Source organism: Erythranthe guttata, chromosome 5, assembly GCF_056151865.1.
Source record: "Erythranthe guttata isolate IM_541 chromosome 5, IM_541, whole genome shotgun sequence".
In the NCBI taxonomy this organism is placed as follows: domain Eukaryota; kingdom Viridiplantae; phylum Streptophyta; class Magnoliopsida; order Lamiales; family Phrymaceae; genus Erythranthe; species Erythranthe guttata.
In genome coordinates, this window is record NC_142537.1 from 11,278,780 (window position 1) to 11,291,817 (window position 13,038).

General features: G+C 33.5%; 1 protein-coding gene across 1 annotated transcript; it reads left to right on the forward strand.

The window, feature by feature from the left end:
• Positions 1-9,776: 9,776 nt before the first annotated feature.
• LOC105976233 (rust resistance kinase Lr10) lies at positions 9,777-11,828 on the forward strand. The gene is made up of 2 exons (XM_088818804.1): positions 9,777-10,562; positions 10,719-11,828. The coding sequence occupies exons 1-2, from the start codon at positions 9,806-9,808 to the stop codon at positions 11,807-11,809; spliced, it is 1,848 nt and encodes a 615-aa protein (XP_088674930.1). The 5' UTR covers positions 9,777-9,805; the 3' UTR covers positions 11,810-11,828.
• Positions 11,829-13,038: the final 1,210 nt, after the last annotated feature.

The window sequence follows — 13,038 nt, forward strand, 5'->3', positions numbered from 1 at the left end:
GAAGTCATCACCATGAGATCTATTCTGCACATATCCATTATAGAGGAACCGTTCAACGGGCCGAACTTTATGTATTTGTGTCTACTATTCGACTCGTTGAAACCGTCTGAACAATATTGAGAAGTATCCAAAAGAAGTGAATGTTGAGTATTGTTGATTGGATAAGGGCAGCTGATGAATGTAATAGGCCATGTTTTAGTAGGCCTAAATGCGTAGTATCTTTTTTTATTGAAAGTATAACGAGTATCAATAAAATCGGTGGCGGATAGAGAGTGATTGGGGAAAGAGCAACTGTCTTCATTCAGTACGGCAACATCGGTTAGACGGATTGTGTAGTTGTGGTAATTGATTACTTGGACGAGGTATTTTTGAGAATGGAAATATATTGAAGTTGTATTGTTTTCGCATGATAGTTCGTATTCGGCAAGACCGCAGCGTATTGGATCATTCTTGAGCCGGAAAGGATAGCTAATATTGCGAATTTCGCCACACGAAGAAGGGGCACATGATTTAGGATTATCATGTCCGCTTGACGACGTAGTAATTTGTACGAAATATTGGATGATAATCCAGTAATAAAAACATTTGAGTAGGAGTATATACATATGAGATTTTGGGGGTTGATATATTTGATATTGATAGTTGATGGTTTCAGAATTTGATGAGATAGAAGATGGTGAGATTCTATATTGGTAGCTATTAATGATCTGTTTAGTCTTAATTAATTCTAATAGTTAAGGAAACAGTCCAGTCAAATTATATTTACCAATAGGCATTTTTTGTGATTTTTCTAGTAACTGATCTCTTTCTATATTTCCATTTCTCTACTATTGAAATTTTCTCAAAAGCAAACCCTTTTTTTTAAGTTGCACATCAACTTCGCCAACTCATATAACTTTATTTTAACTTGGCTGACTTTTTCTCGTGAATTTAATATTAGTTTGTGATGATAATGATGTTTATTTGTTCAATATCTATATCTATACTTATCTATCTATTATATATTCTATGGACGCGATCGATTACCTATATAGTATTTATACTGACCAATTAGTTATTTAGACCTTGTATTAAATCTGTTAAATTATGGTATTATACGTAATTTTTCTATAAAATATTCTATTTAATAAAATTAACGTGTAGTTGAAGGATAAAATAGACTTTAATAATAATAATAACAACAACAATAATAATAATAATGATGATGATTATTATTATTATTATTATTATTATTATTATTATTATTATTATTATTATTATTATTATTATTATTATTATTATTATTATTATTATTATTATTATTATTATTATTATTATTATTATTATTATTATTATTATTATTAATATTTAAACAAATTCACCAATGAAATGTCTGTTACGACTAATGGACAATTGAAACGTGTACGGTGTAACCGTAGCAATACAAGATAGAGCCATGGAAAAATAAATAATAATAAAAAAGAAAAAAGAAGTACATCAATAACTATCTAAAAAGAAAGGCTCTAAGATATAGGTTCCTGGTCACAAAACTTATTAGAACTAAATGACAAGTCAAACTAAACATTTGCTTCACTTCCTTTATAAATTTCATTTCAAAAATGCCCTTCATATACAAAAAATAAAATTTGCAAGTAATATTTAAACTATATTTATCATTTTTATTCTGCATTTAGTATTTTAACTTTTGCATCTAACATTTTTGTTATTATTTTTTTTCCATTTTCGTATTTTTTCACAATTATAGTAATCTATTTTTTTCCTTTTTTTTCTACATAATATTGGAAATTATGATTTTTTAAATCTTTTTCGACATAGTCATCTACAGAAAATCGTAGGAAAGCTGTAGTATACCGTAGTCAGGTATAGACACCCGTAGAAAACTGTAGTAATTCGTAGTCACAATATTATTAAAACCTTAACTCCTCCTTTTAACTCTAGCCGCCAAACACCATAGACACCTATAGACACCCACAGACATCTGTAGACATGAAACGAAAAAATATTAGATTTGCCCCACCAAACCATAAATCTCCTCCACCAAACCCTAGATCCACGATGCCAACGTCACCCACGCCGCTAAAGATACCACAAACCCAACCCACGCTGTCGTTGCCATCCCCACCCCCCAACATTGTTGCGCCACCGACACCATCCCCGAGCGCCGGCGCCCAACGAGCGCCGTCCTCATGCCCAAGAAGCGTCACCACCGGCGCCTCCCCTCTAGATCAGCCACCGCCATCGCAAAACCCACATGCCGACGCCGCCTCCATCGTCTTTGCCACCATTTCCCTTCAAACCATGGAGTGGAGTGGTGAAGAGAGAGAGCTTGGAGAAATAGCTCGAACGAGAGAGATGGAGAAAGCCAGAGAGCGAGACGCGAGACAGAGAGAAGAGAAGAATAAAAGAGAAAAAGTAGATCCGTGAAATAAATGTGAATATGTGGTTATAAGATTTAGGGTTAAAGGCAAGATAGGGATTAAAAAAAATTAAGAATGTGGGTCACATATTATTTCAAACTAAGAATTTGATTAAAAATTTGAATTTAAAATTGTCATTTAGTTCAAATTAGGTTTCAAATTAGGGACTCCTAGCACATTAGCCCTTAAAAAAATTGAGAAAATATAATTGACAATGGGGATAGTCGCAAGCAGTGTTCTAAAAATCGGTCGAGGCGGCCGATTAATCGGTCTCCGGGGCGGAGGCGGTCCAAAACCTTTACGATTTTAGTGTAAATGTTTGAAAAATCGGTTTTTTGCATGTGATGCGGTTTTAGGCGGTCAGACCTTTAAGGCGGGTCAAACTCGGTGGCAAAAATCGGTCAAAATCGTTTTTTTTTTTAATAATTCAAAATAAAAGTTGAGATTTTAATTAAAAAATATAAATTTATGCTTTATTTTGTTTATGTCCCCTAACTGTTATTTTTAAAGAACTAATGATTATGCGAGGAATGTTCAAGAATAAATGTAAATTAAAAAAAAATGCCTTTTATTTTATAAGGATATTTATGTATTATGATCTTATTATTATTAAACTTTTATTATGTTAGTAGGATATATACATGATGGAGATATAACTATGTTTAAATATCTATTTATATATGTTTTGAGTATTTATGAATAATATCTAGAAATATATTATATTAAATTTTAAAAACCTATTTATTTTCGATTAATCACCGCCGCACCGATTAATCGGGAGTCGGTGCCTGACCGCCTCCGACCCGGTTACCACTTTTTACAACCTTGGTTGCAAGTAAAAATAAAGATAGATTAAAGTCAATTCAATAAAAGAGGGTCATGAGTCGGTATCACTATGAAGCAAGTAATATCATTCATTTCTTGATTGATGACGATGACTAGTAAAGGTCGGGTATATTAGATACTACACCTAGTTATTTACATTGCGTGGATTTGAATTGTAAATCTATATATATAATCACACATTCATTCTTGTGTATGTGTGCTTAGTGAGTAGTTATTTAATCAAATCTGCAGTTTAAATATATTTAATATAAATAATCAAATGTAGCATCTAACTTTTCATAAACACCGAAACGAATAAACTAGTAGGAGAAGATAAAAGAACAAAAGCAACATGGTCACAAATATACATAGGCAAAAAAGTAAGAAATTATTTATCTATTTCACAATTAAATAACAAAAACTTTAGATTATATTCCATTCGAATAATTGTCAGTATCACAACATATTACATTTTGTATATAAAATACTACTAAGGCCTTATTTGGTTGCCAACATAAGATTAAATAATCTAATAAAACTCGATTATTTAATCCATTAAAAACATGTCTAGAAGGCAAGATAAACCATGATAACATAATATTTGTGGATCGATCCGGCAAGTTATTGTGGATACCAAACATCAAACAGAGTCCTATTATTTAGTTAATCATGGATAATCTTCCCAACCAAATGAGGCTTACGTAACAAGAACTTTTGATTACATTCTATTGGAATGAATTGTCAATGCCACAACATATTACTTTTTGTATATAAAATACTAGTCTACTAAAAATACAACAACCATATATAAATTAAAAATAGATAAAAAAAAAAAGGGCAAATGACAAAGAGGAACATGACAAGGGAGTTAAATGCACATTGGTTCAAACAAAAAACAGTCTTCCAGACAAAACATATTCCCATGTCTTTTTGTCTAAAATACCCTCCATAATATAATTTTTATCAATTCGATCCATTATACTCTAACTTCTTCAATATTACATAGCGACCCTGGATATAAAACAAATATATCACATTAACCCCCATTTTCATAATATTTTGAGGAAATAATTTTTTTTTTTTCAGAAAATAATTTTTTTTCTAAATACTTTTTTTTCCGGCGTTGACCGGGCAGATCTCTAACGTTGAATTTATTTATTTATTATTTGTTTTTTGAAAACATTTTTTTCCTGAAATTTTTTTTCCCGCCGGTCAACCGCTGTTGACCGCAGGTCTCCGGCATTGACTTTTTTTTAATTTAAAAAAAATATTTTTTTTAATTAATATTACTGTGTCGGCTGCTAAATTACTATCTCCAACAGTAATTTAATAGCCGGAGACAGTAATTTAATGGTTAATTGACTTTAACAGTAATATTGAATAGCATAACAGTAATATTACTGTTTTGGAGGTTGTGGGCATGGTTGGGGTGGTTATGGAGATTGTTAGGGCGGTGGTGCTAGCGGTTATGGTGAGGGGTAGTTATGGCGATAGGGGATGCAATGACTATGGCGGTCGTGGCGGCTGTGGTGATGGTGGTTGCAGATTTAGAGTTTTATTTTGGATGAGCGTGGATGACTATGAGTGACTATGGATTACTGTGAATGTCTACAGCTGGCTGGCGGCTAGAGTCTCAAGAGGCACTTAGAGTTTTCAAATTGTGTGAATACAAATGACTATGTGTGACTACGTGTTCCTACGTGTGTGTCTATAGGTGACTATTGTCGAAGAAAAAGAAAATTCATAATTTTCAATATTATGTAGAGAAAAGGGTAAAAAGGTGTTTATAATAGTGAAAATATATTTTAAAAAAAAAAAGAAAAAAAAATAGAAATGTTTTCTACATAAAAAGAATAATAACAAAAATGTCAGATGCAAAAATGAATATATTACACGAATAATAGAAAATGATAAATGCAATATGAATATTATTTGATGTAGACTTTTCCTTTTTTTTTTTTTTTGTGTATAGGGCATTTTTTTGGAATTAATTTAATAAATAATGTGAAGCGAATGTTTAGTTGGCTTGTCATTTAGTTCTAATAAATTTTGTCCCCACATATCTTTATCTTAATCCCCTAAAATTATAAGATAATCAGTTCTTTCGAGTTACAACAACCACGTTAATATTATATTTCAACCCACTTATCCGTTGCTAAGTAAAAATTATTTACCAACAAAAAGGTAAAGTCACTAAATATATAGTTACAATAACCGGTTAATTTATATTTATTAACTATATTTCAACCCCACTTATTTGTTGCTGAGTAAACAATTATTTACCAACAAAAGTGTTAATATTAATTCAACCCATTTTTTTGTTGCAATAATAATTTGTTGGTAATTTTACCTACACCCAAGTGCACGTATCGTACAAGTAATATAATGGATTATTAAGTCCAAGTATCGATACCACAGAGAATATTTAATTATTTAATTCTAGACGCTAAATTCTACCAATTGTTATCAAGCCCACCCCACACAGTCAAAAGATGACTAATTATACTAAATTAACTAAATTAAATTAAAGCAAATTAATAAGGGAAGAGCAAGAAAACAATTACACACGTAGATTAATCAAAGAAACAAGCCTAGGATTTTATTCTTCTCTTATGTGATTATGAGTTCCCCAATTCCTTCAATTATGCAAGTTATTAAATCGGATTACTAACATGAGATGTTAAATTAATCATAACCCGCTTTCGCGTGTATTACGATTCTAATACTCTAGATTCAATTACAGTATTCCTACGCAATTAATTCTAGAACACACTATGAAGCACAAATCTCAATAATGGCTACATAAGAGATTAACTATATTCCTATGTTAATACTACAAATGCTCTTCTACCCAAGTTCTAATTATTAACCCGATCTTTCGATTCATGCGATTAACAATACAGAAAATCACATAACGTGGCCAGTTTCATGCACTTAATAAAACAAGTAGAAGAAATAAGTCGGAATTAAAACTTGCATAAAATCATAGAAAATGGTTCATAAATCCCACATAGGGTTCAAAATAAAATCCTATAATTAAAAGATTTAGCTACTCATGATTAATTAAAAACGAAATTAAAATAATTCATGGAAGATAAAACTATGCTTGAAGTCTTCGTTGTTGCTTCTTTTCTCTTGAAATTGCGTAAAGAGAGGACTTCCAATTGTGTGCTTGAGATGGCTTTTTATAAGGTGGAGAAAATTGAGGAAAATGCAGTTTCCTTGTATCTTTTGGAAGTTTCTTTACTCCACAGTCTTTCCTTCTTGGATGTTTGACTTCTTCAATTTTGTCCACGTTCTCTTCTAAATTGTAGTTTTGACCCTCAACTTATTCAATTCTTCAATTTGTGCCTAAAACACAATAAATCAAAAACTCTAAGCACCAATTATCAATAAAATATACTGACATGTCCAATTAAAATGTATGATTAAGTGAGAAAATATATACTGAACACACCCCCAAACTTGAACTTCTGCTTGTCCTCGAGCAAAAACTAATCATAAGCACATAACTCAACTACTGCATCTCATCATATACATTAATGACCAACTTCACGTTTTCAGAACTTGTAATTATAATGAAACCTCTTAAACATTCACAAGCTCGCAATTCAAAAGCACTTAGTCACTTACCATTGCCAAAAAACACATTTCATGCAATTGCTTCAAGCATCCAATATGCTAAATTATGCTTACATACATATGTTTGAGTCCAAATACTCACCAAATTCTTCTACTCTACTACTACTGAATATTAAGCTATTGAGATCATTGGGGCTTTTTGTTGGAATATTTTATAAAAAACAAAGGATGAGGGTGGAGTAGGAGTTACGAATTTCAAAATTCTGCAGGCCCCTCTTACAATAGTACTGGTTTGACTTTCTATGTACAATGTGGATTTATATTTGTCAGTTACAAAAATCAGCCTTTAATTACCTCTGATTTTTTTGACCAACTAATAATTATAATTTATATCAGCTTGTGCGTTTCTTACGTTACAAAATCAGTTTTTTTTTTTCAGTCAAATTCAAATGACTTTATTCAGACTTTAATCCCAGATTTAATTCAAATAATTTCAAAATTTGAAACAGCTCCTTCATACCCACTATAAAAGGAACCATGCTTCATTCTTCTTAGATCACTCTTTTGAACCAACAAAAAATATCCCACTTATTATTTTCCAATATTCTCTGAGTTCATAATAGTGTCGGGTGCAAGCTTCTCTTCACTTGATAGTGCGGTTTCTAGTGAAGCTACAACAACGAGATAGGCTGGGCTCTTGTATCCCATAGGTGACACGAGTGCGACTTTACAGCACCTCTTCGAGAAGGGATCGTAAAATTCGTCTTAAGAGAGCGACCTAGTCCGCACCTCACCTTGCCTATCCGACGAATTACTTGGACCTTAGCAGCTGATATCCCAACAATTTAAGACGAATTTTTCTTATTCCCAATGGAGAGGCCTGCTGCTGTTGCGACTTCTACTGCCCCTACAGGAACAAACGAGCTCAACCGATCATTCCGCTTCAATGGACAGTTCTTTCGACGATGGGCTAAGAAGGTGTTGATCTACAAGGTGGTGTGGATCATTACCGATGACAATTCCAATCATATAGACACTGTTGTGTTTGACGAACAACAAAAGCGGGATCACGACACATTGCTCAAAAAATGGGCCAACGACGAAGAAGATTGTAGAAGTTATATACTCAACTGTCTTTCGGACGAGTTGTATGATTTCTACTCCAACTCTTACTCATCCGCGAGGAAAATTTGGGCAGCCTTGGAAGAAAAGTACGACTCCGAACAAGGTGACACTAAGAAGTACGCATGTAGCCGATATTTCAACTTTCGCATGGTGGAAGAAAAACCGGTGCTCGAACAAATCCATGATCTCCAAATGATTGTCCACAGATATCGAAACTGAGGGCATTAAAATCGACGAACAAATGCATGTCGCCGCCATAATCGACAAGCTACCGGAATCGTGGAAGGAATTCCAAAAGACCCTACTACATAAACAAAGCGAATTGAAGTTGTTCAATCTCATGGCACGGATGCGAATCGAGGAAGTAGCAAGGAAACAAGACAAAGAAAGTTATCACGAAAAGGTACATTTAGTTTTCGCAAATAATAGACCTAAAAAAATTATGCTCGCCTTAAACCTAAGGGTAAATTTATGAAGACCAATGGAAATAATAAATTTACATCTAACAAGTATCCTAGTCAGAATTCACACTATGGCCCAAACAAAGGTTATCTTGCTCCATCTTATAATCGACCACCACCGAGAAACAATAGGTATGCACTTAATGGTTGCTTTTACTGTGGAAAACCGGGTCACAAGGCAAAAGACTGTAATTACCGAAAACACGGTGCTCCTCTGACACCCTAGGCACGAGATCCGTCATTGAACTTTCTGATTCCTTCAATTGTTCATCTGGGTTTTTCGCTGAGATTGGTCGCTGATGTTGAATCTAAATTGAGCAGCAGAGTGCCAGTGGTGGGCTGATTAATAGGCGCAACAAGAAGAAAGAAGAGCCCGCCGATGAATCTGATGATGACCTTGGTTTCAGTCTTTTCGAGTGAGTTTAATGTTTGTGCCGTTTCCCCTATCAACTTTTGCAAATTTGACTTGATTATTTTTGTTGATGTTAGTTTTCAAAGTTTCTCGACTATATTTTTATTCAAGACCATATTTTGCAGTTATATGTTTTAGGTATTATTGCATTTTTGCTTATTTTTTATTGATGTTGATTTGCATTGCAATTTGCATGACGGAAGGTAAATGACTTATATAGAACATTTGCTATGTGCTTAATTTATTTCTACTTTTCAAGTAAATGACTTATCTAGAACATGTATGTATGCAAATTGCAATAATTGTGATTTTATTAGCTTAAAATATGATTGAATTTATACTGCACCTTTAACCTAGTCCAACTTGTTAACGTGATGGATTAGTAGATCACCTTCCAATCAAATATACTACATTGTTCTGAATGGAATAATGAGTTGGACGATGGATAGTACATTATTCGTTATCCAAAATTTTAATACATTGGGAAAAGCAAGAAGAAAAGTATTCACTTGTATTTGTGTGGAGATCAACGGTAATATTATTTTCCGAAATGCGAATGTGTTGAGAAAGTTTGAGAGTAGGAGGGAGAATTTCTAAACAAAATGTCTTGAGAGAGTTTGAGAGTAGGAGAGATAATTTTGAAACAAAAAAATTAAATGAATAAGATTCCGCTGCATTCAGTAAAAGGTAAAATTATTTTCCGAAATGCGAATGTCTTGAGATAGTTTGAGAGTAGGAGAGAGAATTTCTATACAAAAAAATTAAATGAAAAAGATTTCGCTATTAAATTTTGGATTATTTTATGTGCTAGTATGTGAAAGTATTCAAGTAATTTTTTAAAGATTTATGCTAGTTGCAAAAGAAACGAATTTATTGTGAGGTCAGTTAAGGAACTAGTCAAGAATGTGACTTGAAGAAAACAGTTTAATAATATATATGAAGTACTATCATTTGATCTGCACCACAGTTTACTTTGAACATAAATGGTAATAGCAAATAGAGAAATCTTCATAATTCAGATGTCTCCCTTCGTTTACTTTCTTTTGTTCTTACCACTTGTTGTACTAGTACTAGGAAACGATGATGATTGTATGCCAACCAGATGCAGAGGCGATGGCCCGATAATTCTGTTTCCTTTCAGACAAAAAAATCAGCAACCTCAGCAGTGTGGCTATCCAGGTTTCGATTTATACTGCGACCATAAAAACGATACTGTTCTTGTGCTTCCCTTCTCTGTAAATGTTGTTGTGAAGGAAATAGACTATGCATTTCAAACAATTCTTGTTTATGACCAAGAAATGTGTCTTACACAAAAGCTACCACGTGATCTAAACCTATCTGCCTCGCCTTTCCTGACAAATTACTTTACGGATGCGGACGATTATACCCTGTTCAATTGTTCTGATCCACCAGGAAGAGATTTACGTACTGTAATTCCTTGCCTTGGCAATTCCAACTACCAAATCTATGCCGTTGAATCAAAATCTTCGATGGAGTTACTTCCTTTGACTTCTTGTACAAAAACATATGAATTTAAATCTGTTCCGTGGGGAATATTTCAGGAAAAAAACTTCTCTTTGCGGTGGTCTAAACCAGCATGTTACAAATGTGAAGATAGAGACAAAAGATGCAGCTCGTATAATCATACGGCATCGGATCGTCATAATCAGTGTCTTGACCAACTCCCAAACACAAATCATCACGGTACTTTCGTGTTTATTTGGATATTATTTCGTTGTAGTTTCCATGAAAAAGAAGCTTAAATAATTATTTTGCTTACAGGAGCAAGAAACAAGAAACTAATTGAAGGTGAACATTTTTTTCTGTTCCTCTTTTTTTTATATATTTTTCTAATGGATTGGTTTAAAAATCTAACTTATACGTTCCATTTCAAAGGTTTTGGTTCCATTCTTGCCGCGATATTACTCGTAGCTTTCCTCTATCTTTACATCAGGGTTAGAATATACCGAGAGAACCGAACGATGATTGGGAAGTTTTTGCGAGATTACAGAGCCCTTAAGCCGAGTAGATTTTCATATTCGGCCATAAAAAGGATTACTCATCAATTTAACGAGAAATTGGGTGAAGGGGGTTACGGAATTGTTTACAAAGGAAAGTTGAACAATGAAATAGATGTTGCGGTGAAAGTACTCAACAATTCCAAGGGAAACGGAGAGGAGTTTGTCAATGAAGTAAGTACGATTGGGAGAATACACCACGTCAACATTGTGCGTCTTCTCGGATTTTGTGCCGATGGATTTCGAAGAGCTCTTGTTTATGAATTCTTACCAAACGGTTCTTTAGAAAAGTCCATTTTCCAAGCAGGTTCGAATAGAATTGCTCTTGATTGGGAAAAGCTAAAGGATATTGCGCTAGGCATAGCAAAAGGCATAGAATATCTACACGAGGGATGTGATCAACAAATACTCCACTTCGATATAAAACCGCAAAACGTCTTGTTGGACCACAACCTCAACCCGAAGATTTGCGATTTTGGCCTTGCAAAGTTGTGCTCAAAGGAACAAAGTGCAGTGACAATGACTGCGGCTAGAGGAACAATGGGATATATTGCACCTGAAGTTCTGTCCAGGACTTTCGGAAGGGTTTCGTATAAGTCCGATGTTTATAGCTTCGGAATGTTGTTGCTCGAAATGGTAGGAGGGAGGAAAAATGAGGATCATAATGCAAATAATACTAGTCAGGTATATTTTCCTCAATGGATATACAATCATATAAATGTTGAGGATAATCCAATGTGGGCACAAATTGATGAAGAAGGAAATAGTATAGCAAGGAAACTTAGTATAGTAGGGTTGTGGTGTATACAGTGGTGTCCGACAGATCGTCCGTCAATGAAAGTTGTGGTTCAAATGTTGGAAGGAGAATGTGACGATCTTACAATGCCTCCGAATCCATTTCCAGCTACTACAAATCCCATAGATGGAAAACATTATCAAACTCAGATGTCAATCATATTAGAAGAGTAGTTGTTCTCTTTTTTATTTTCCATTGTAGAACTTTGTTGTGTTGTTTGTAAAAAAAGATAAAAAAACTTTATTGTATTGAAGCTACTAAATTCCTGAAAGAGCTGAATAATATGATCTTTGTTGTTGATATTTGATCCTTTCATTTTGCAAATTAATCAATCAAATCAACCATAATGTATATACCCTATCCTTAATCTACCCTACCTTTAAAAGCATGAATGTTTTTAGTTTCTTAACTTTTTTGTGATACCTATTTTACCCTTAATTAGTAAGTTACACTACATATTATTTATGGTTAATAAAGTAAAAATGTTATTGATATTTCAATATTATTAATATTTCAATTAATGCATTTAATCAGTATATCATGCTCTCCCCTACTTCAGAAATACGACTTTTTGTTTCTCTTTATAACATAATGAAAAGTCATGCACATTTTCTCTTTCTATTATATTTCTTTGGTTTTATTTTGTATTTTCTCTACTTTTTCTTTATAGTAATTCCTTTCGTATTTTTCATTTGTCAACTACACAACTCTATTTTTCAAAATAAATAAATGAGAATGTAAGAATTGCTATGCATTTTTTGACAGGCTAAAAGATTGATGAGTAAATTACAAACACCACTGAGTTGAGGTATAATTATAAAAATCCATTTTTTTTATAATTGCATCCGCACGCGTATTACGCCAACATGAGGGTTGTGCTCGTGTCAAACCACGCGAGCTTATTTCACCGAGCTCGCCTAAAATCACACGAGCTCTATTTATTTTAATTAGGTTTTAATTTTTGTTTTTTTCGTTTATGTTGCTTGTGCGAAAACGCGAACAGATCTATTGTTCTCACGGGCCTGGACACGAACATAATAGATCTGCTCGCTTGTTTTCACACGAGAACTTAATTTTTAATTTTTATTTATTCATTTATTTATTTATTTATTCTTAATTAAATACTAATTCAACTTTTATGTTAAATTATAGATGGCCGGGGATAGAGGGAAAAGTTTAATGAGTCAAGTTGCGAGAAAAGGTAAGAGTTTGATGAAAGCTTTGGGTGGGAAGTCGAACAATCCGGATGATCCGGATCGTATTAGAGACCGGAGACTTCATGCATCCGATCGTAGAAGGAAAGCATGGACAAGAGAACAAGCGAAGAGAGCGAGAGAAGAAGCTATATGCAGTCGGAGCCTGGCCTTCACTACCTATTGTCGATGATCTTCAAGTCGGTCAT